Consider the following 23,705-nt stretch of genomic DNA (forward strand, 5'->3'; position numbering starts at 1 on the left):
TTTGGACTCCCAAAGTGCTGGGATTACAGACATGAGCCACTGTGCCTGATCTCATTGTGATTTCAATTTGCATTTATCTGATAATGATGCGGAGCATTTTCTCATCTGTTTCTTGGCCACTTGTATTTCTTCTTTGAGAAGTGTCTGTTCATGTTCTTTGCCTATTTTTATGGGGTTGTTTTTGCTTGTTGATTTAAGTTCCCTATAGATTCTGGATATTAGGACTTTGTTGGATGCATAGTTTTCAAATATTCTCATTCTGTAGGTTGTCTGTCTGCTTCATTGATAGTTTCTTTTGCTGTACAGAAGTTCTTTAGTTAGGTCACGTTTGTCTATTATTGTTTTTGTTGCAATTGTTTTTGGGGACTTTCTCATTTCTTAATGCATTTTGTTTATTCTTTTTAGATTGATTTTTCCACAGTGAAAAATGTGATTCCAGATAAATATATACTGTCTACTTTGCAAAGGTGGCGTTTAAATGTGCTGCGTTTGAATTTTCGTGGTTGTCTTCTCCGACCCAAAACTTTCAGATCTGTCAGTAAGTATGTTCATTACAACTATTTGTCTTGCTTTCCTGTATCACAATTAAACAAATATACAGAAAAGCGTAGATTAGAAAGGAAACTTCAGTGACAGTTTTAGGTCATAAGGATACCAATTATAACCATTTAAAAAGTTTATAATATAGTACAGCTTTTACTGTATTGTGTGCCGTGGGAGTTGGTTCTTTGTCTATTCTGTTTTTTTTTTTTTTTTTTTTTGAGACAGAGTCTTACTGTGTCTCCCAGGCTGGAGTGCAGTGGCACGATCTTGGATCACTGCAACCTCTGGCTCCGGGGTTCAAATGATTCTCGTGCCTCAGCCTGCCGAGTAGCTGGGACTACAGGCATGTGCCACCACGCCTGGCCAATTTTTTTGGTATTTTTAGTAGAGACAAGAGTTTCACCATGTTGACCAGGCTGGTCTCAAACTCCTGACCTCAAGTGATCCACCTGCCTTGGCCTCCAAAAGTGCTGGGATAACAGGAGTGAGCCACTGAGCCCGGCCGGTTCTTTGTCTATTCTTGACTACTCTTTTGGGGTCTAGTATTTGTATATCTATGGATCATCAATTTTTTCTACTAAAAATTATAAAACATACTCTTATTTTTAAAAATCTAACAATAGACAGTAAAACCATCTTTTTTCACCTCCCTCAAACTTATTCACTTAGTCAAAGGCATCGATGTTATTAGTTTTCTGTTTTTCTAAAATACATTTCTGTATATGTGATTAAAAATACACAACTTTACAACATGAAAGGAGTCATATTGTTTTATATTTTCTTTTATGTCCTGAAAATCTCTCCATGTCAGTACATTTAGATTCACTACATTCTTTTTAAATACTGTAAAATTATTTTCTATATTGTAGATGTAACATGCTTTATTTAACCTTCTTCCTTTTGATGGACATTGAGATTATTTACAATTTTTTCCAAACTGACTGCTTTGTACTTCCATTGTGATATTTGTCTTTAATCTATATATCCTTTAACCTATATATTCTTTGAGATGTATTTTCTATCTATCATATAAGGATTTCTGGAAATGAAAGAAACAGTATATTTCAAAAAAAAGTAGACATTCATATTGACTCCAGATTATCGGGAGAACCCGCTCCCAATGTTTAACAAGGGTTCTTTTTCTATTTCCTGTGTGTCTCGGCTGGGTTGAGAAATAAAGGGAAAGAGCACAAGAGAGAGAAATTTAAAGCTGGGTATCCGGGGGAGACATCACATGTCGGCAGGATCTGTGATGTTCCCCGAACCGTAAAACCAACAAGCTTTTATTAGCGATTTTCAAAAGGGGAGGGAGTGCATGAATAGGGTGTGGATCACAGACATCACCATCACCAGGTAATAAAATATCACAAAGCAAATGGAGGCAGGGTGAGATCACAGGACCACCAGATGGGACGAAATTAAAATTGCTAATAAAGTTTCAGGCACGCATTGTCATTGATAACATCTTATCAGGAAACAGGGTTTGAGAGCAGACAACCTATCTGACCAAAATTTATTAGGTGGGAATTTTCCTCCTCCTAATAAGCCTGGGAGGGCTACAGGAGACCGGGGCTTATTTCATCCCTTTGGCTTCGACCATAAAAGACGGCACGCTTCTAAAGGGGGCCGTTCATAGGCCTACCCTCTGGGCGCATTCTCTTTCTCAGGGATGTTCCTTGATGAGAAAAAGAATTCTGCGATATTTCTCCTATTTGCTTATGAAAGAGGAGAAATATAGCTCTGTTCCGTCCGGCTCACCGGCGGCCAGTTCAAAGTTACCTCTCTTGTTCCCTGAACATCACTGTTATCCTGTTCTTTTTTAAAGATGCCCAGATTTCATATTGTTCAAACACACATGCTCTACAAACAATGTGTGCAGCTGACACAATCACAGGGTCCTGAGGTGACCTTCATCCTCTTCAACTGACGAAGAAAATGACGGGATTAAGAGATTAAAGAAAGGCATAGGAAAACACAAGGGTATTGAATGGGCAAGTGATAAGTGTCCATGAAATCTTCACAATTTATGTTCAGAGATTACAGTAAAGACAGTCATAAGAAATTATAAAAGTATTAATTTGGGGAACTAATAAATGTCCATGAAATCTTCACAATTTATGTTCTTCTGCTGCGGCTTCAGCCAGTCTCTCCGTTCGGGACTTCCTGCAACACCGGATAATGAGAAAGAATGTCAACATAAATGTACAAATACCAGTTGAATAAGTCTAAAGATATTAAAGGGTAAAATGAAGTTGCATGAGAAAGCTATATATTGTATATAAAATCTAATACCATTTGTATATAACTTTTCAATTTGCAAAATTATGTATATTTTTACCTTTTATTTTGAAATAATTCCAAACAATATACATTACAATAGATTTTTAAGTACACACACATATAAAAAGCATGCATGAGAAAGAAAAACTCCAAATGCAAGACAGTGATTGTAAAAGTGGATAGAGAGAGTTTAATGGAAAGGGGAAGAAGTGAACAAGGAGTTTCAACTGTGTCTGTACATTTTTTATTGAAAAAAGAAGTTATGCAAAATGGAATAATTCTGATTGCTTATTGCTGGTGCTACACAAAGCTGTAGTTTTTTGTATGATGTTATTGTATCTGACCATGTATTAAGCTTTCTTCTTGGTTTTAATAGTTTGTCAATTGATTCTCTTGAATTTTCTAGGTAGACTGTCATATCTGGAACAGTTTCATTTTTATTCATGCCTATTCTTATCTCTTTTCTCTTTTTCTCATTTTATTACATTGCTTAGGACCTTTTCTGCAATGTTGAAAAGTAGCAGGGATATGCAGGAGTCTTGTTCATGGCTCCTTTTTCATATTTTTCATGAAAATGTTAATACATCTTTTAATTTTTGGGATACATCCTGTATGGGGATATAATGCTGTTTTCACCTTTATAGCAACTGTGTCCTGCATGTTCCTCATTCCGTCTGGTTACATCTGCCTTTGGATTTTTAGGAACTATTCATTTCTGATCCACCAAGGCCATTCTTGCTTTGCCTTCCATGCATGTTATACATTTTTGAAAAAGAAATTTATTCTTGGATTTTGGGCAGGAGAGAGAAGCTGAACGTGTGCTTAGTCTGCCATTTTTAACCAATTTATTATGTTTGTAATAATAAAAAGTTAATAAAAAGTTAATAAAATAATTATAAACCTTAAAGTGTTAGCCACCCAAACTTGCTCTCTCTGTCTCTGTTTTATTATTATTATTATTATTATACTTTAAGTTCTAGTATACATAGGTATACATGTGTCATGTTGGTTTGCTGCACCCATCAACTCATCATTTACATTAGGTATTTCTCCTAATGCTATCCCTCCCCCAGCCCCCTATCCCCTGATAGGCCCTGGTGTGTGATGTTCCCCACCCTGAGTCCAAGTGATCTCATTGTTCAGTTCCCAACTATGAGTGAGAATATGTGGTGTTTGGTTTTCTGTCCTTGTGATAGGTTGCTCAGAATGATGGTTTCCAGCTTCATCCCTGTCCCTGCAAAGGACATGAACTCATCCTTTTTATGGCTGTATAGTATTCCATGGTGTTATGTGCCACATTTTCTTGATCCAGTCTATCATTGATGGGCATTTGGATTGGTTCCAAGTCTTTGCTATTGTGAATAGTGCTGCAGTAAACATACGTGTGCATGTGTCTTTATAGTAGCATGATTTATAAACCCAGTAATGAATTCAAATGGTAATTCTAGTTCTAGATCCTTGAGGAATCACCATGTCTTCCACAATGGTTGAACTAATTTACACTCCCACCAACAGTGTAAAAGCATTCCTATTTCTCCACATCCTCTCCAGCATCTGTTGTTTCCTGACTTTTTTTTTTTTTTTTTTTTTTTTTTTTGAGGCGGAGTCTCGCTCTGTCGCCCAGGCTGGAGTGCAGTGGCCGGATCTCAGCTCACTGCAAGCTCCGCCTCCCGGGTTTACGCCATTCTCCTGCCTCAGCCTCCCGAGTAGCTGGGACTACAGGCGCCCGCCACCTCGCCCGGCTAGTTTTTGTATTTTTAGTAGAGACGGGGTTTCACTGTATTAGCCAGGAGGGTCTCGATCTCCTGACCTCGTGATCCGCCCGTCTCGGCCTCCCAAAGTGCTGGGATTACAGGCTTGAGCCACCGCGCCCGGCCGTTTCCTGACTTTTTAATGATTGCCTTTCTAACTGGCTTGAGATGGTATCTCATTGTGGTTTTGATTTGCATTTCTCTGATGACCAGTGATAATGAGCTTTTTTTCATGTGTCTGTTGGCTGCATAGATTTCTTCTTTTGAGAAGTGTCTGTTCATATCCTTTGCCCACTTTTTGATGGGGTTTTTTTTTCTTGTAAATTTGTTTGAGTTCGTTGTAGATTCTGGATATTAGCCCTTTGTCAGATGGATAAATTGTAAAATTTTTCTCCCATTCTGTAGGTTGCCTGTTCACTCTGATGGTAGTTTCTTTTTCTGTGCAGAAGCTCTTTAGTTTAATTAGATTCCATGTTTCTGTTTTGGCTTTTGTGGCCATTGCTTTTGGTGTTTTAGTCATGAAATCCTTGCCCATGCCTGTGTCCTGAATGGTATTGCCTAGGTTTTCTTCTAGGGTTTTTGTGGTTTTAGGTCAGACATTTAAGTCTTTAATCCATCCTGAATTAATTTTTGTATAAGGTGTAGGGAAGGGATCCAGTTCCAGCTTTCTGCATATGGCTAGCCAGTTTTCCCAACACCATTTATTAAATAGGGAGTCCTTTCCCCATGTCTTGTTTTTGTCAGGTTTGTCAAAGATCAGATGCTTACAGATGTCTGGTGTTATTTCTGAGGCCTCTGTTCTGTTCCATTGGTCTATATATCTGTTTTGGTACCAGTACCATGCTGTTTTGGTTACTGTAGCCTTGTAGCATAGTTTGAAGTCAGGTAGTGTGATGCCTCAAGCTTTGTTCTTTTTGTTTAGGATTGTCTTGGCTATGTGGGCTCTTTTTTTGTTCCATATGAACTTTAAAGTAGTTTTTTCTTCTGTGAAGAAAGTCATTGGTAGTTTGATGGGGATGGCATTGAATCTATAAATTACCTTGGGCGGTATGGGCATTTTTGTGATATTGATTCTTCCTATTGATGAGCATGGAATGTTCTTCCATTTGCTTGCATTGTCTTATTTCATTGAGCAGCGGTGGTTTGTAGTTCTCATTGAAGAGATCCTTCACATCCCTTGTAATTTGTATTCCTAGGTATTTTATTCTCTTTGCAGCAATTGTGAATGGGAGTTCACTCATGATTTGGCTCTCTGTTTGTCTGTTAATGGTGTATAGAAATTCTTGTGATTTTTGCACATTGATTTTGTATCCTGAGACTGCTGAAGTTGCTTATCAGCTTAAGGAGACTTTGGGCTTCAATGATGGGTTTTTCTAAATACACAATCTTGTCATTTGCAAATAGAGACAATTTGACTTCCTGTTTTCCTCATTGAATACCCTTTATTTTTTTCTCTTGCCTGATTGCCCTGGCCAGAACTTCCAATACTTGTTGAATAGGAGTGGTGAGAGAGGGCATCCTTGCCTTGTGTTTATGTGATGGATTACGTTTATTGATTTGCGTATGTTGAACCAGCCTTGCATTCCAGGGATGAAGCTGACTTGATCGTGGTGGATAAGTGTTTTGATGTGCTGCTGGATTTGATTTGCCATTATTTTATTGAGGATTTTTGCATCGATGTTTATCAGGGATATTGGTCTAAAATTCTCTTTTTTTGTTGTGTCTCTGCCAGGTTTGGTATCAGGATGATGTTGGCCTCATAAAATGAGTTGGGGAGGATTCCCTCTTTTTCTGTTGATTGGAATAGTTTCAGGAGGAAGGGTACCAGCTCCTGTTTGTACTTCTGGTAGAATTTGGCTGTGAATCTGTTTGGTCCTGGACTTTTTTTGGTTGCTAGGCTATTCATTATTGCCTCAATTTCAGATCCTGTTATTGGTCTATTCAGAGATTCAACTTCTTCCTGGTTTAGTCTTGGGAGGGTGTATGTGTCCAGAAATTTATTGATTTCTTCTAGATTTTCTAGTTTATTTGCATAGAGGTGTTTATAGTATTCTCTGATGATAGTTTGTATTTCTGTGGGATCAGTGGTGATATCACCTTTATCATTTTTTATTGAGTATATTTGATTCTTCTCTCTTTTCTTCTTTATTAGTCTTGCTATCGGTCTATCAATTCTGTTGATCTTTTTAAAAAACAAACTCTGGCTGGGCGTCGTGGCTCATGCCTGTAATCCCAGCACTTTGGGAGGCCAAGGCGGGTGGATCACAAGGTCAGGAGATCAAGACCATCCTGGCTAACACGATCAAACCCCATTTCTACTAAAAATACAAAAAAATTAGTCGGGCATGGTGGTGGGCGCCTGTAGTCCCAGCTACTTGGGAGGCTGAGGCAGGAGAATGGTGTGAACCCAGGAGGCGGAGCTTGGAGTGAGCTGAGATCGCACCACTGCACTCCAGCTTGGGCGACAGAGCAAGACTCCATTTTGAAGGGTTTTTTGTGTGTCTGTCTCTTTCAGTTCTGCTCTGATCTTAGTTATTTCTTGCCTTCTGCTAGGTTTTGAATTTGTTTGCACTTGCTTCTCTAGTTCTTTTAATTGTGATGTTAGGGTGTCAATTTTAGATATTTCCAGCTTTCTCTTGTGGGCATTTAGTGCTATAAATTTCCTTCTACACACTGCTTTAAATGTGTCCCAGAGATTCTGGTACATTGTGTCTTTGTTCTCATTGGTTTCAAAGAACATGTTTATTTCTGCCGTCATTTCGTTATCTACCCAGTAGTCATTCAGGAACAAGTTCAGTTTCCATGAAGTTGTGCAATTTTGAGTGAGTTTCTTCATCCTGAGTTCTAATTTGATTGTACTGTGGTCTGAGAGACAATTTGTTGTGATTTCTGTTCTTTTACATTTGCTGAGGAGTGCTTTATTTCCAATTATGTGGTCAATTTTAGAATAAGTGTGATGTGGTGCTGAGAAGAATGTATATGCTGTTGATTTGGGATGGAGAGTTCTGTAGTTGTCTATTAGGTCTGCTTGTTGCACAGCTGAGTTCAGGTCCTGGATGTCCTTGTTAACCTTCTCTCTCATTGATCTATCTAATATTGACAGTGGGGTGTTAAAGTCTCCTATTATTATTGTGTGGGAGTCTAAGTCTCTTTGTAGGTCTCTACGGACTTGCTTTATGAGTCTGGGTGCTCCTGTATTGGGTGCATATATATTTAGTATAGTTAGCTCTTCTTGTTGAATTGATCCCTTTACCATTATGTAATGGCCTTCTTTGTCTCTTTTGATCTTTGTTGGTTTAAAGTCTGTTTTATCAGAGACTAGGATTGCAACCCCTGCTTTTTTTGCTTTCCATTTGCTTGGTAGATTTTCCTCCATCCCTTTATTTTGACCCTGTGTGCATCTTTTCACATGAGATGGGTCTCCTGAATACAGCACACTGATGGGTCTTGACTCTATCCAATTTGCCAGTCTGTATCTTTTAATTGGGGCATTTAGCCCATTTATATTTAAAGTTAATATTTTGTATGTTAATTTGATCCTGTCATTATGATATTTGCTGGTTATTTTGCCTGTTAATTGATGCAATTTCTTCATCTCAGTGATGGTCTTTACAATTTGGCATATTTTTGCAGTGGCTGGTACCAGTTGTTTCTTTCCATGTTTAGTGCTTCCTTCAGGAGCTCTTCTAAGGCAGGCTTGGTGGTGACAAAATCTCTCAGCATTTGCTTGTCTGTAAAGGATCTTATTTCTCCTTCACTTATGAAGCTTAGTTTGGCTGGATATGAAATTCTGGGTTGAAAATTATTTTAAGAATGGTAAAGTGCAGTATTTGGGCAGGATTGCCCCGTTTTTCCAGGTAGTCTGTCACAGCTTCCCTTGGCTAGGAAAGGGAAATCTCCTGACCCCTTGCACTTCCTGGGTGAGGCAACGCCCTGCGCTGCTTTGGCTCGCCCTGTGTGGGCTCCACCCACTGACCAACCAGTCCCAGTGAGAGGAACCAGGTGCCTCAGCTGGAAATGCAGAAATCACCCGTCTTCTGCATCGATCACATTGGGAGCTGCAGACAAGAGCTGTTCCTATTCGGCCATCTTGGAACACCCCTTGTCTCTCGGTTTGTCTGTCCCTCTTTCCCTATGTGTGTGTACACACATATATACACATATGAAATATACATAGAAAATATACTATTAAATAAATCTACATTTTCTGAAGGAAGGAAATGGACTCAAGATGCAACATTCAGGGTTTCAGTTTGACCTAAGATTTTCATGATAGCAATGGTAGTTGAATAGTAGAATGAGTTTCTGAGAAATAGCAAGGCATGCTTATCTGGAAGCTTTTGTTTGTTTGTTTGTTTGTTTGTTTTTTGAGACGGAGTCTCGCTCTGTCGCCCAGGCTGGAGTGCAGTGGCGCGATCTTGGCTCACTGCAAGCTCCGCCTCCCGGGTTCCTGCCATTCTCCTGCCTCAGCCTCCCGAGTAGCTGGGACTACAGGCGCCCGCCACCTCGCCCGGCTAGTTGTTTTGTATTTTTAGTAGAGACGTGGTTTCACTGTGTTAGCCAGGATGGTCTCGATCTGCTGACCTCGTGATCTGCCCGTCTCGGCCTCCCAAAGTGCTGGTATTACAGGCTTGAGCCATCGCGCCCGGCTAGCTTTTGTTTATTGAGGTACATTTTATGTAACATAGAATTCACCTTTTTAACCATTTTAAAGAGTACAAGTCAGTGGTTTTTATTATATTAACAATGTTGAGCAACCATCACTATTTAATTCTAGACCATTTTTATCAGCCCAAAGAGGAGGCTCATACCCATTCTGCCTTTTGTTTCTTTTCTTACACAATTGCTCATTGAGGAAGCTCCTATATATTCCTACTTTGCTGAGTGTTGTTATAAAAGGGTAATGGGATTTTGTCAAATGCCTTTTCTGAGTCAACTGAAATGGTTTTCCCCTCCTTCCTTCTATTAATATCATGTATATTACGTTGATTGATTTTTTGTCTGTTGAACCACCCTTGAATTCCTGAGATCAGTATTGCTTGTTCGTACATCATGGTGTATAATCCTTTTAATATGCTGCTGGACTCTGTTTGCTAATTTTTTGTTTTTTTGAGACAGAGTCTCCCTCTGTCGCCGAGGCTGGAGTGCAGTGGCTGGATTGCAGCTCACTGCAAGCTCCGCCTCCTGGGTTCACGCCATTCTCCTGCCTCAGCCTCCCGAGTAGCTGGGACTACAGGCACCCGCCACCTCATCCAGCTGGTTTTTTTTTTTTTTTGTGGTATTTTTTAGTAGAGACGGAGTTTCACTGGGTTAGCCAGGATGATCTCAGTCTTCTGACCTCGTGATCCGCCCGTCTCGGCCTCCCAAAGTGCTGGGATTACAGGCTTGAGCCACCGTGCCTGGCTGCTAATATTTTTAAAAGGATAGTTGCATCTATATTTAAAAGGAATATTACTCTGTAGTTTTTCCTTCTTGTGGTGTCTTTGGCTTCCTTATCGGGATAATATTGGCTTCATTGAAAGAGGTAGGAGGTATTTTTTTGGGAAGAGTTTGAGGATTAATGTTTGGTTTAAGGTTTGAGGATTAAATGTTTGGTAAAATTTGCCCATGAAGCCATCTGGTCCTAGGCTCTCTCTTGGAGGTTTTTTGTTTGTTTGTTTGTTTGTTTTGAGATGGATTCTCGCTCTGTCACCCAGGCTGGAGTGCAGTGGTGCAGTCTTGGCTCACTGGAACCTCTGCCTTCTGGGTTCAAGCGATTCTTCTGCCTCAGCCTCCTGAGTAGCTGAGATTACAGGTGAGTGCCATCATGCCTGGCTAATTTTTGTATTTTGAATAGAGACAGGGTTTTGCTACATTGGCCAGGTTGGTCTTGAACTGCTGACCTCAAGTGATCCACCTGCCTCAGCCTCCTAAAGTGCTGAGATTACAGGCATGAGCCTGGCCTTGTTGAAGGTTTTTTGATTGCTGATTTAGTATTTTTACGTATTATAGTGCTATTTAGATTTTCTGTTTCTTCTTGAGTCAGTTTTGGTAGTTCATGTGTTTCTAGGAATTTGTCAATTCCGTGTAGTTTATCTAATTTGTTGGGGTACAACAGTTCATAATATTCTCTTATGATCCTTTTTACTTCTGTAAAGTCAGTACTAATGTACCCACTTTCATTTCTAATTTTAGTAATATTAGTCTTTCTTTTTGTTTTCCTGGTCAGTCTAGGTAAAGGTTTGCAAATTTTGTTGATTATTCAAGAAACCAACTGTTTGGTTCTTTTTTCATTGTTGTAAAAAATATATAACATAAAAGTTACCATTTTAACCACTTTTATGTGTACAGTTCTGTAGCATTAAGTATATTCACGTTCTTGTGCAACCATCATCACTGATGCATCTCCAGAACTTTTTCAGCTCACAAAACTGATAGTTTGTACCCATTAAGTACTAAATCCTCTTTTCTCCCTCCTCCTGGGTCCTGGCAATCACCATTCTACTTTCCATGTCTGTGGATTTGATGACTCTAGGTGCCTATAAGTGGAATCAAACAATAATTGTTCTTTTGTGCCTAGCTTACTTCACTTAGCACAGTATCATCAGGGTTTACTCCTTTTAGCATGTGTCAGAATTTCCTTTTTAAGGGTAAATAATATTTTATTTTATGTAATACCACATTTTGTTTATCCTTTCTTCCAATAATAGACACTAAAGTTGCTTCAATCATTTAGGCATTGCAAATAATAGTACTATAAATATGGATATTCAAAAAAAACTTATTTTTGTTAATTCTCTATTTTCTATTTTCTGTTTTGCTTATCTCCACTCCATTTTTTTTGTTTTTCTTTTTTGGTGAGAGGGTCTCACTCTCTTTCCCAGGTTGGAGTACACTGGCATGATCACAGCTCACTGCAGCCTCAACCTGTTGGGCTTAAGTGATCCTTCCACCTCCCATCTAAGTAGCTAGGACTACAGGTGGCCACACCTGGCTAATTAAAAAAAAAATTTTTGTAGAGATGGGATCTGACTGTGTTACCCAGGCTGGTCTTGAACTCCTGAACTCAAGAGATCCTCCTGCCTCAGCCTCCCAAAATGCTAAGATTACAGGTGTGAGCCACTGCACCCAGTCCACGTCAGTCTTTATTATTCTGGTTGACGTGGGTTTTGTTTGCTCTTCTTTTCTAGTTTCTTCAGGTTAAAAGTTAGGTTATTGATTTAAGAACTTTCTGGCCGGGCGCGGTGGCTCAAGCCTGTAATCCCAGCACTTTGGGAGGCCGAGACGGGCGGATCACGAGGTCAGGAGATCGAGACCATCCTGGCTAACACAGTGAAACCCCCTCTCTACTAAAAATACAAAAACTAGCCGGGCGAGGTGGCGGGCGCCTGTAGTCCCAGCTACTCGGGAGGCTGAGGCAGGAGAATGGCGTAAACCCGGGAGGCGGAGCTTGCAGTGAGCTGAGATCAGCCACTGCACTCCAGTCCGGGCGACAGAGCGAGACTCCGCCTCAAAAAAAAAAAAAAAAAAAAAAAAGAACTTTCTTTTCTTTTATTCTTTTTTTAAAATTAACATTTATTTAGAGATGGGGTCTTGCTCTGTTGCCCAGGCTGGAGTGCAGTGGCTTGATCTTGGCTCACTGCAACCTCTGCTAGTAGAGATGGGGTTTCACCATGTTGGCCAGGCTGCTCTCGATCTCCTGACCTCAGGTGATCTACCCGCCTTGGCCTCTCAACTGCTAGTTACAGGTGTGAGCCACTGCGCCCAGCCATAAACTTTATTTTTTTTTTTTTTTTTTTTTTTTTTTTTTTTTTGAGGCAGAGTCTCGCTCTGTCGCCCAGACTGGAGTGCAGTGGCGCAATCTCGGCTCACTGCAAGCTCCGCCTCCCGGGTTCACGCCATTCTCCTGCCTCAGCCTCCCGAGTAGCTGGGACTACAGGCGCCCGCCACCTCGCCCGGCTAGTTTTTTGTATTTTTAGTAGAGACGGGGTTTCACCATGTTAGCCAGGATGGTCTCGATCTCCTGACCTCGTGATCCGCCCGTCTCGGCCTCCCAAAGTGCTGGGATTACAGGCTTGAGCCACCGCGCCCGGCCATAAACTTTATTCTTAAGAGAAATTTCAGGTTCTCAGCAAAATTGAGCAAAAGGTATAGAGATTTCCCATATACTTCCTTCCCTGACACATACATAGCCTCCCCACTATCAACATTACCAACAAGAATGACACACTTGTTACAATTGGTGAAGCTATATTTACACATCATTATCACCCAAAGTCCATACTTTATATAGGGTTCACTCTTAGTGTTGTATATTGTATGACTTTGGACAAATTTACAGTGATATTTGTGTTCGCCATTATAATATTGTACTGAGTAGTTCATTCCTTTAGGAATCCTCTGTGCTGTGCCTGGTCATCCCCCCTCACCCTGCTAGTTCCTGACAACCACCACTCTTTTTATTTTCTACATAGTTTTGCCTTTTCTGGAATGTCATATAGTTGGAATCATACGGTATGTAGCCTTTTCAGATGGGCTTCCTTCACTTATTAATGTGCACTTAAATTTCTTTTATGTCTTTTCACAGCTTGATAGATCATTTTTTTAGTGCTGAATAATATTCCATTGTCTGAATGTACCACCAATTTACTAACTCACCTATCGAAAGACATCTTGGTTCTTTTCAAGTTTGAGCAAATATGAATAAAGTTGTTATAAACATTTGTGTGCAGGTTTTTGTATAGACAGAAGCTTTCAACTCCTTTGGGTAGATACTAAGGAACATGATTGCTGGATTGTATGGTAAGGAAGTGCTGTTTTGTAAGAAAGTGCCAAACTGTCTTCCAAAGTTGGCTGTACCATTTTGCATTCTCATCAGCAATGAATGGGAGTTTCTGTTGCTCCACATCCTCATCAGCAATGAATGGGAATTCCTGTTGCTCTACATACTCATCAGCATTTGGTGCTGTCACTGTTCTGGATTTTGGCCATCCTAATAGGTGTGTGGGGGTATCTCATTACTGTTTTAATTTACATTTCCCTGATGACATTTGTTATGGAGCATCTTCTCATATGCTTCTGTCTTTCTGGTGAGGTGTCTGTTAAGGTCTTTGGTCCATTTTTAACCAGGTTATTTTCTTATTGTTTTGTTTTTGTTTTTGTTTTGAGACAGAGACTTGCTCGTTCGCCCAGACTGGAGTACTGTGGTGCAATCTTGGCTCACTGCAACCACACCTCCCCAGTCAAGCAATTCTCATGCCTCAATCTCCTGAGTAGCTGGGATTACAGGTGTGCACCAGCATGCCTGGCTAATTTTTGGAGTTTTAGTAGAGATGGGATTTTGCCATGTTGGCCAGCTGATCTTGAACTCCTGACGTCAAGTGATTTGCCTGCCTCAGCCTCCTGAAGTGGTGGGATTACAGGTGTGAGCCACCATGCCCAGCCTGGATTGTGAAGTTTTAACCACTATACATAAGATAATATATGTATCTGAGGTCAAGATAGCCTGTAAACATTTTCTTTGTTTAAATTTTTAATATTTTGTGTCTAAAATATATTTCACATAGTATTTATCTGGAAGTGTACTTCTTAGTACCATTGTCTTCATCACAGAAACAACTGAGCATTCAAGCCTGAGTAGACCGTGATCTTTTTTAAGGAAGCAAAGGTAATGTCTGTCTTAACTTGGTAATATTTTTAATTTACTGAAAATTATTTAATCAAACCCATTTTAATTCCAGCAAACTTGAGTGTATCAAAGATCAAAATCATTCTTTTTTTTTTTTTTGAGATGGAGTCTCGCTCTGTTGCCCAGGCTGGAGTGTAGTGGCCGGATCTCAGCTCACTGCAACTCCGCCTCCCGGGTTTATGCCATTCTCCTGCCTCAGCCTCCCGAGTAGCTGGGACTACAGGCGCCCGCCACCTCGCCCGGCTAGTTTTTTTTTTGTATTTTTTAGTAGAGACGGGGTTTCACTGTGTTAGCCAGGATGGTCTCGATCTCCTGACCTCGTGATCCACCCGTCTCGGCCTCCCAAAGTGCTGGGATTACAGGCTTGAGCCACCGCGCCCGGCCCAAAACCATTCTTAACACATGGACACATAGAGGGGAATGATGGACACTGGGGCTTACTGGAGGGTGGAGGGTGGAGGAGGGGGAGGATCAGCAAAAATAACTAACACATACTAGGCTTAATACCTGGGTGACTAAATAATCTATACAACAAACCCCCGTGACATGAGTTTACCTATATAACAAACCTAATACATGTACCCTTGAAACTGAAATAAAAGTTAAAAAAAAATTCTCAGAGATGTTTTAGTTTTTCTATTGTTTCTCCTGCCCCACTCCCACCCCCTACCCCAGCTAAGATCAGTTTATCTATTGGTGTGTGGAGAATTACACACATTTCTGGGAAGATTGGTTTTCTGACAGTTAGATTGAAGATAAATTTTGGCTGCTCTTTTGGGCTGTTTGGCTGACTGAACACAACAGTTGTAATCCTTATACCAGTAAAATTTTAGAAAATTAACTGTAGAATGTTATCTTAAATATTTAAGGCAGGGTACAGTGCCAAGGCACGTGGATCACTTGAGACCAGGAGTTTGAGCCCAGCCTGGCCAATATGATGAAACCTTGTCTTACTAAAACTACAAAAATTAGCCAGGTGTGGTGACGTGCGACTGTGGTTCCAGCTAGTTGGACGGCTGAGACATGAGAATTGCTTGAACCCGTGAGGTGGAGGTTACAGTGTGCCAAGATCATGCCACTGCATTTCAGCTTGGGTGACAGAGCAAGACTGTGTCAAAAAAAAAAAAAAAAGGCTGGGCGTGGTGGCTCATACCTGTAATCCCAGAACTTTGGGAGGCCGAGGCAGGCGGATCACGAGGTCAAGAGATTGAGGGCATCCTGGCTAACACGGTGAAACCCTGTCTCTACTAAAAATACAAAAAATTAGCTGTGCATGGTGGCGGGTGCCTATAGTCCCAGCTACTCAGGAAACTGAGGCAGGAGAATTGCTTGAACCCGGGGGGTAGAGGTTGTAGTAAGCCGAAATAGCGCCACTGCACTCCAGCCTGGGCGACAGTATGAGACTCTGTGTCAAAAAAAAAAAAAAAAAACCCTTAAAAGACAGATGAGGGCACAGACTTAAGAATTTAGACAAGTAGATCCTCATTATTGGCCAGGCACGGTGGTCCTATAATCCCAGCACTTTGGGAAGCCGAGGTGGGCGGATCATTTGAGGTCAGGAGTTTGAGACCAGCTTGGCCAACATGGTGAAACTCTGTCTCTACTAAAAATATAAAATTTAGCCAGGCGTGTTGGCGGGTGCCTGTAATCCCAGCTACCCGGGAGACTGAGGCAGGAGAATCACTTGAACCCGGGAGGCAGAGGTTGTGGTGAGCCAAGATGGTGCCATTGCACTCCTGCCTGAGTGACAGACAGAGGGAGGCTCCAACTCAAAAAAAAAAAAAACAGATCTTCATTACTGAATCCCTTCGATTTGCCAATTTGCTGGAGCAGGAGACTCAAGATTTCTCAGAAACAGACATGAATTGATCCAGGGTATAGACTCCAGAGGATGGAATGCTGAATGAATGAAAAGCAGTGCTGCTTAAAGTTGAGTATCTTTTTCAAGTAACTAGGCATTAGGTCACAGCCAACTCAGGACTCAGGAGGACTCTATTTATAGTAAATCTTACTTACTTCAGAAAAATCAGAGAATCTTACGACTAGGAAAGGTTGTTTTGTTTTGTTTTGTTTTGTTTTTAACTTATTTTATACAAATACCCAAGTGATACATACATTCAAATATGTATATCTCAGGACAGTAGTAATTTTTAGTACCATAAAATATACTGATTTTTGTAACCTTATGAACTTGTATTGTCTGTCGTAAAAAAGAGACATCCAAAGGCAAGTTACTAGAGTAACTGTCAAGTAAGAAATTGGTGGAAGAGGAAGTGTCTAATTGTTCATTCCATCATGAATCAACTACACTTCCCTGAAAAAGTTTAACTCCGGTGTAGAAAAGGGGCAAATCTTAAGGTTTGAAAATACACTTTGGTCTTGACCCTGAGAGATGTTAGGAATGCCTACTGACTTACTTTTGGATGTCCTGGATTAATTTCTGTTTTGATGTGTTCAGGAGCTTTATTTCCAAATACATCCCTGGGGATTAAATTGAATATAAAAATCAACCAATAAAATCCCTAACTAGCCTCTAAAAATTATACCAGAGAACAACTTGGGCCGTGTCTCTGAATCAAGTTTCATCTCATTTCATTCCAGAATCCTCTTGCCTCCAATATGATTCTCTTGTCACACCAGGCTTTTTCCATCATCAAATCTTGGCTCTTTCAGGTCCTATGTCCTTAAAATTCCACTCTGATGCTCATGAACAATAATAAATGAATTTATAAATAAATGAACTTGTTACATCTCTCTGGTAACATTTGAAATGTAATAGCTGGCTTTCATGCCTCATAGTGAACAATGTAGGGATTTGCATGAAGAAGTAATGTCTCTAAGTCCCACCTCTGACCCAAACCACTGGGTCCCCGGGGTGGTTAGAACCTCACAATCCAGTCCAGGCTCAGTGGCTCATGCCTGTAATCCCAGAACTTTGGAAGTTGAGGTGAGCAGAACACCTGAGGTCAAGAGTTCGAGACCAGCCTGGCCAACATGGCAAAACCCCCGTCTCTACTAAAAATACAAAAATTATCTGGGTGTGGTGGCGGGTGCCTGTAATTCCAGCTACTTGGGAGGCTGAGGCAGGAGAATCGCTTGAACCCAGGAGGCGAAGGCTACAGTGAGCCGAGATTGCACCACTGCATTCCAGACTGGATGACAGAGCGAAACTCTGTCTCAAAAATAAATAAATAAATAAATAAATAAATAAATAAAATAAAAATAGAACCTCACAATCCAGAGTTATTTACTGAAGCATTAGCTCTGGCAGTTCTTCCGGCTTCCCATTCTCTTTGTTTCCTGTATATAAATACAGATCGAAATGTCTTGGACAAAAGATTTTCTCCTGCCAACTGCCCTCATGAGTGCTCCCCCACTTTCCTGGTACCTGCTCCTCTTTGGGGTTTAGTTCTGGAAGTTCTGGTGCCAGACAGCCACAGACAAGGGTAACTTTTACAATGCTGTGCAGCCCTGCATAGCAGAAAGGGCTTAGGCAGATCTCAATCCTGGCCCTGCCACTTTCCAGCTGTGTGATTTTGTCCAAGTTACCTCAACTCTCCACCTTGATTCCTCATCTATAAAAGGCAGACAGTATTACCTACCTCAGAGGGATTTTGTGAGAATTAGAAGTGGAATATGTGAAGCTCTTAGCACAGTGTCTGGCATGTAGCATGTGCTTTAAAAATGTGTGGCTATGTGTGGGGCTTACACCTATAATCCCAGCACTTTGGGAGGGTGAGGTGGGTGGATCACTTGAAGTTAGGAGTTCAAGACCAGCCTGACCAACATGGTGAAACCTTGTCTCTACTAAAAATACAAAAAGTAGCCAGGCATGGTGGTGAGCACCTATAATGCCAGCTACTTGGGAGGTTGAGGCAGGAGAATCGCTTGAACCTGGCAGGCATAGGTTGCAGCTAGCTGAGACTGGACCACTACACTCCAGCCTGGACAACAGAGCAAGACTCCCATCTCAGAAAAGAAAAAGTGCCTAATGCTATTTGTTATATACCATCTTCCATGCTCTGGGAGTTTGTGCAAATATCAAATAAGGTGGTTATTTGCTAAACTTTGTAGGAATACCTTGATAGAAGAAATGAAAACATATTCAACTCAGCATGAAAGGAAATTGTATATTAAGAGGAAAAAGTAGTTATCTCACTAAGGACGTGTGTATATTTCTTTTCACTTTATTTTTATCTTTGTAGAATATGACTATCTAAATGCAAACTGATGGGATCAGGGTCTAAAATCCTCCACTGATTTCCTCTTTTGCTGGTGATGTAGTTCTCTAGGTGAGCTCATTTTAACCTGCAAACCCAAACCACGAGGCTTCTTTTGGGCACCACCTCCTCCCTCAGTGGCCTCATATTATTTCCTATATTTTATTCTGGCTTCATCCCAAATACTGCCCCCAAATCCTAATTTCATTCTTTATTTTATGGTCCTTGACATACTAGCTTAGCAGGAAGGACCCTTTCTCACGGACAGGTGGATTCCCAGTGTGAACCCTGCTCAAAACAAACAAAAAAACAAACAAAAATGGTGTTTCCACATTCACCAGTGTTTATACCTCTTCAGGGTTCATGCTTCACACCATCTACAGCTGTTAATCAGGGTCCTAGCTTCCAACCAGCTTCCAACCTAATTCTTGCATTCTCTACTTACTGTTTGTGACAGTTCTCTTTCAGGTCTAGCTTGACAGTGTTTTGCAAGGATCAGTGAAGGGTGGTTGAGAATTTGGATGTATCAAGACCTGATTTTGGAGTGCACATAAATCAGAAATGGAAATTTATTTAATGTATAAGATGACTTACTGAAAAAAAGTAGAGGGGTGGGGAATGACATTTTATTATAGCAGCATTTGTATAAAATCATTTTGATCATCTTTAGGTAAGGGAGGAGACCACTCCTCATATCATCTTATGCCCAATTTCTGCCTCCAAAGAAAGAAGTAAAAACTAAATGGTAGAAATGAAATCCACAGGCAGACAGCCTGGCGCTGCACCCTGGGCCTGGTAGTTAAAGATTGACCCCTGACCTAATCGGTTATGTTATCTATAGATTACAGACATTGTATAGAAATGCACTGTGAAAATCCTCGGCCGGGCGCGGTGGCTCAAGCCTGTAATCCCAGCACTTTGGGAGGCCGAGACGGGCGGATCACGAGGTCAGGAGATCGAGACCATCCTGGCTAACACGGTGAAACCCCGTCTCTACTAAAAATACAAAAACTAGCCGGGCGAGGTGGCGGGCGCCTGTAGTCCCAGCTACTCGGAGGCTGAGGCAGGAGAATGGCGGAAACCCGGGAGGCGGAGCTTGCAGTGAGCTGAAATCTGGCCACTGCACTCCAGTCCGGGCGACAGAGCGAGACTCCGCCTCAAAAAAAAAAAAAAAAAAAAAAAAAAAAAAAAAAAAGAAATGCACTGTGAAAATCCTATCTTGTTTTGTTCCGATCTAATTACCGGCGCATGCAGCCCCCAGTCATGTACCCCCTGCTTGCTCAATCAATTATGACCCTCTCACATGCACCCCCTTAGAGTTGTGAGCCCTTAAAAGGGACAGAAGTTGCTCACTTGGGGAGCTCGGCTCTTGAGACAGGAGTCTTGCTGATGCCCCTGGCGAATAAACCCCTTCCTTCCTTTAACTCGGTGTCTGAGGAGTTTTGTCTGTGGCTTGTCCTGCTACATTTCTTGGTTCCCTGACCGGGAAGCAAGGTGAATGGCGGGTGGTTGAGGCAGTTCATTAGGCGGCTTAAGCCTGCCCTGTGGAACGTCCCTGTGGGGGACTCTGACCAGCCCGAGCTATGCGGTCCTGAGTGCTCCCAGGTAGGCATTTTCCCCGGTGGGACGCCTTGCCAGAACAGTGTGTAGCAGGCCCTGATGGAGGATCAACACAGTGGCTGAACGCCAGGAAGGAATGAGCACTTGGAATCTGGACATGTAAAACGTGGTAAGACTAGTCTTTGAAACTTGCCCACTCCGTTTGAGTGGAAGCGTGGCCTCATCACCCATGGCGTGATGGTTTATCGGCACTTTGGTTTTGGTTTTGGTTTTGACTTGGTTTGAATTGCTTGACAGGATTGGTCTTGGGAACTTGCCTACTCCATTTGAGTGGAAGCGTAGCCTGATCACCCATGGTGTGCCTATACTGGGCACTTTGGTTTTTGTTTTTGACTTGACTTGGCTTGCTTGATACTTTGGTTTTGGTTTTGACCTGGCTTGGATTTCTGGATACTCTGATTTTGGTTTTGATTTTGGTTTGGTGCAAACTGCAAAAGTGTGTGTGTGCCCTTTTTACCTATTCTTTGTTTTGTGGTGTGCGTGTGGTGTGAGCATGGTGTTTTGTCTCGAAGAAGCATAGGTTAGGCACAAATAAGCCCACCCTACTAGGAACTATGTTGAAAATTTCAAAAAAAGGATTTAAGGGAGACTATGTAGTACTATGACACCAGGAAAACTTAAAACTTTGTGTAAGATAGACTGGCCAGCATTAGAGGTAGGCTGGCCATTAGAAGGAAGCCTGGACAGGTCCCTTGTTCCAAAGGTAGGGCACAAGGTAACCTGTAAGCCAGGGAACCCAGACCAGCGGGTTTTAGACCCCCCGCCCCCAACACACAGTGGTTGAGAGAACAGCAGCATAAGCGGCAGGCAGAGGCAAGGAAAGACCAGCAGAGAGAGAGAAAGGAAAGATACAGAGAGGACAAGAGGCAATGAGAGAGGAAGAGACAGAGAGGAAGAAACAGACAAAGAGTGAGTCAAGGAGAGAGAGAGAGAGACAGAGAAAGAGAGAGGCAGAGAGAGAGAAGAGACAGAGGCAAAAGGAAAGTCAGAGAGAGACAGAGTCAAAGAGAGAAAGAGAGAGATATATAAGTAGTTAAGAAAAAAAAAGTGTACCCTATTTCTTTAAAAGCCAAGGTAAATTTAAAACCTATAATTGATACTTGAAGGTATTCTCGTAACTCCAGTACCACTTTGTCGTCAGTGTACACAAGGGCATATCCGAAAGCACTGAGACCTTCCTATCAAAAATCCTTTACCCAGTAACCCACGGATGCCCAAATGCATTCAATCTGTAGTGGCAACTGCTTTGCTAACAAAAACAAAAGATAAAAATAAATAAATAACTTTCAGAGGAAACCTCATTGTGAGCACACCTCACCAGTTCAGAAGTATCCTAAGGAAAAATAAAAAAAAGGAAAAGAAAAGGGAGGGGCGGAATTTATATAGAAAGAGTATTACATGGTAAATTTTTGTCCTGAAATAAATTAACTGGTTGTTTTAAAAAAGAAATATTTGTAATAAGTCAGAAAGTTGAGGCATGTCGAAAAATTGCCTGTAAAAGTCGTGAAAGAAAAAGAAAGGTTATAAAAAAAAGGGTGTTAAAAAAAGTATGAAGAAAATGTTGTATAATTTAAAAGTAACTAGGCCTCCTGAATGTAAAACTGTTGGAAAAAAAAACAGTTTATGTGCAAGGTGTATAAGAAAAGTAAAATATACTTTTGGTAAAAGGATTATAAAGAGGCATAGAATGTACATTTTTACCTACATTAAAAAGTTTTAAAAAATTATTGTTTTGAAGGTTTAAGCAAGTTTTAAAACGTTAATTGTAAAGAAAATTCTGTGTGTAAACATATTAGCTAATGTTAAAGAAGTATCATCCAGTTTTTCTGTGAAGTGGACATTAAAGTAAAAGCATAACAGGTTTTTCTTAAAGCACCAACCTGCTCTTTAGCAAAAATTATAGAAAGTTGAAACGAGTCTATGAAATCTTACCTTATGGTCAAACATTAAAAATTAGATAAATATGTCTGCAAGATTTTATTAAAATTAGGTTTAACATTAATAACACACTAATATAAAGATAACATTTAGCTTATTTGGTATAAAAATCATACGAGAAGCATTGTTAGATGTAAAATGGTATTTGGCTTTCTTTGGTTTAAAAACTAATAAAAATAGGTGCTAAAGGAAATTTCTCACTAAAAAGGCACTAAGGAGTATAAAGTCTACTGCCAAGGTCCCCACATTTAAAACAAAAGGTCAGTTTCTTAAAAATTATATACTTGGTTTATCTTCCACTTTCTTGTCTTGCAAAAAAAAAAAAAAGCAAAAAACAAAGTCTTTTAGCACATGTACCACCCCTAGAATTTCTGGTAAACCAGCACCAGCCTGAATATCACATTCTTATTGAAAGGTGGAAAGAAGAAAAACTCGAGCCAGCCTGGGAAGGACCCTACCTTGTGCTGCTAACCACCAAGACTGCTATTCATACAGCAAAAAAAAAAAAAGAAAGAAAGAAAAGGATGGATTCATCACACCCGAGTCAAGAAAGCACCACCTCCTCCAGAGTTGTGGGCCATAGTCCCAGGGGAAAACCCTACCAAATTAAAGCTAAGAAAAATGTAACTCTTTCATCTATTCTATTACTCTTTCTTCTTTCCTCGTTCTGTTGCTGACCATCTGGTTATTAACATAACCAAGTCGATTTTGCCTCAAACTATTGCATTTAATGCTTGCCTTGTTATACCCTGTGGGGACTTGCCAAGTCAAAGACAGCTTTCTACTTCAGAAAAGTACTTCTGTCCCTCCTGACTCTCCTCAGACTAGGCGTTAGTAAACAAGGACTATTTAATCTGGGGAGATTTCGATAAAGACCCTAGTGCCAACCAGGAGTCTTGCCCCCCGATGTAGAGCTTTCATGCCATAGTTGGTCCAACGTTTTGTGGACCACTAAAGAGCAAGGATGGACTGCCCCAACCAGTTTTTGTTATTTCCTAAAACCATACATTCATTTTACTAGAGGATCGTAGAAGTTAAAGACTTAAAACAAACTTTAGCAATTAAGACAGGATACCAAGATGCAGATGCCTGGTTAAAATGGATCAAATATTCCATCTGCACGTTAAACAAAAGCAATTGTTATGCTTGTGCACATGGCAGGCCAGAGGCCCAGATTGTCCCCTTTCTACTAAGGTGGTCCTCCAGTCGACCAGGTGTGGGCTGCATAGTAGCTCTTTTCCCGGATTCTACAGCCTGGAGTAATAAGTCCTTAAAATTTGGACTTGTACAGTAAGGACTTCAACTGACCTACCCCAGACTGAGAGCTGTTCCCAGTGTATACACCAAGTAGGACAAAAGGTTGCTATGGTCCTATTATTTCATGGTTATTATAAGTGTACTGGAACTCTAAAAAGAACTTGTTTGTATAATGTTATTCTATACAAGGTATGTAGCCCAGGAAATGACCAACCTGATGTGTATTATGACCCATCTGAGCCTCCCATGACCACAGTTTTTAAAATAAGATTAAGAACTGAAGACTGGTAGGAGCTCGTAAGTGATACGAGTAAAGTGTTAGCCAAAAGAGAGAAAAAAAAAGGGTGCCCAAACAAGTCACCTTAAAATTTGATGCCTGTGCTGTCATTAATAGTAATAAGTTAGGAATAAGGTGTAGTTTTCTTAATT

At 40.8% G+C, this 23,705-nt stretch overlaps 1 protein-coding gene across 8 annotated transcripts in view; it reads left to right on the forward strand.

Moving 5' to 3' along the window:
- The window catches only part of FBXL13 (F-box and leucine rich repeat protein 13), a 282,389-nt gene that overhangs the window by 116,787 nt on the left and 141,897 nt on the right, over positions 1-23,705 (forward strand). For all 8 annotated transcript variants that reach the window (XM_033193672.1, XM_033193673.1, XM_033193674.1 and 5 more), the window contains one exon: positions 406-538. In XM_033193672.1, the coding sequence (XP_033049563.1) occupies positions 406-538 (133 nt within the window). The remainder of the gene's footprint in view (positions 1-405; positions 539-23,705) is intronic.

This window comes from Trachypithecus francoisi, unplaced genomic scaffold (genome assembly GCF_009764315.1).
Source record: "Trachypithecus francoisi isolate TF-2019V2 unplaced genomic scaffold, Tfra_2.0 Lachesis_group4, whole genome shotgun sequence".
In the NCBI taxonomy this organism is placed as follows: domain Eukaryota; kingdom Metazoa; phylum Chordata; class Mammalia; order Primates; family Cercopithecidae; genus Trachypithecus; species Trachypithecus francoisi.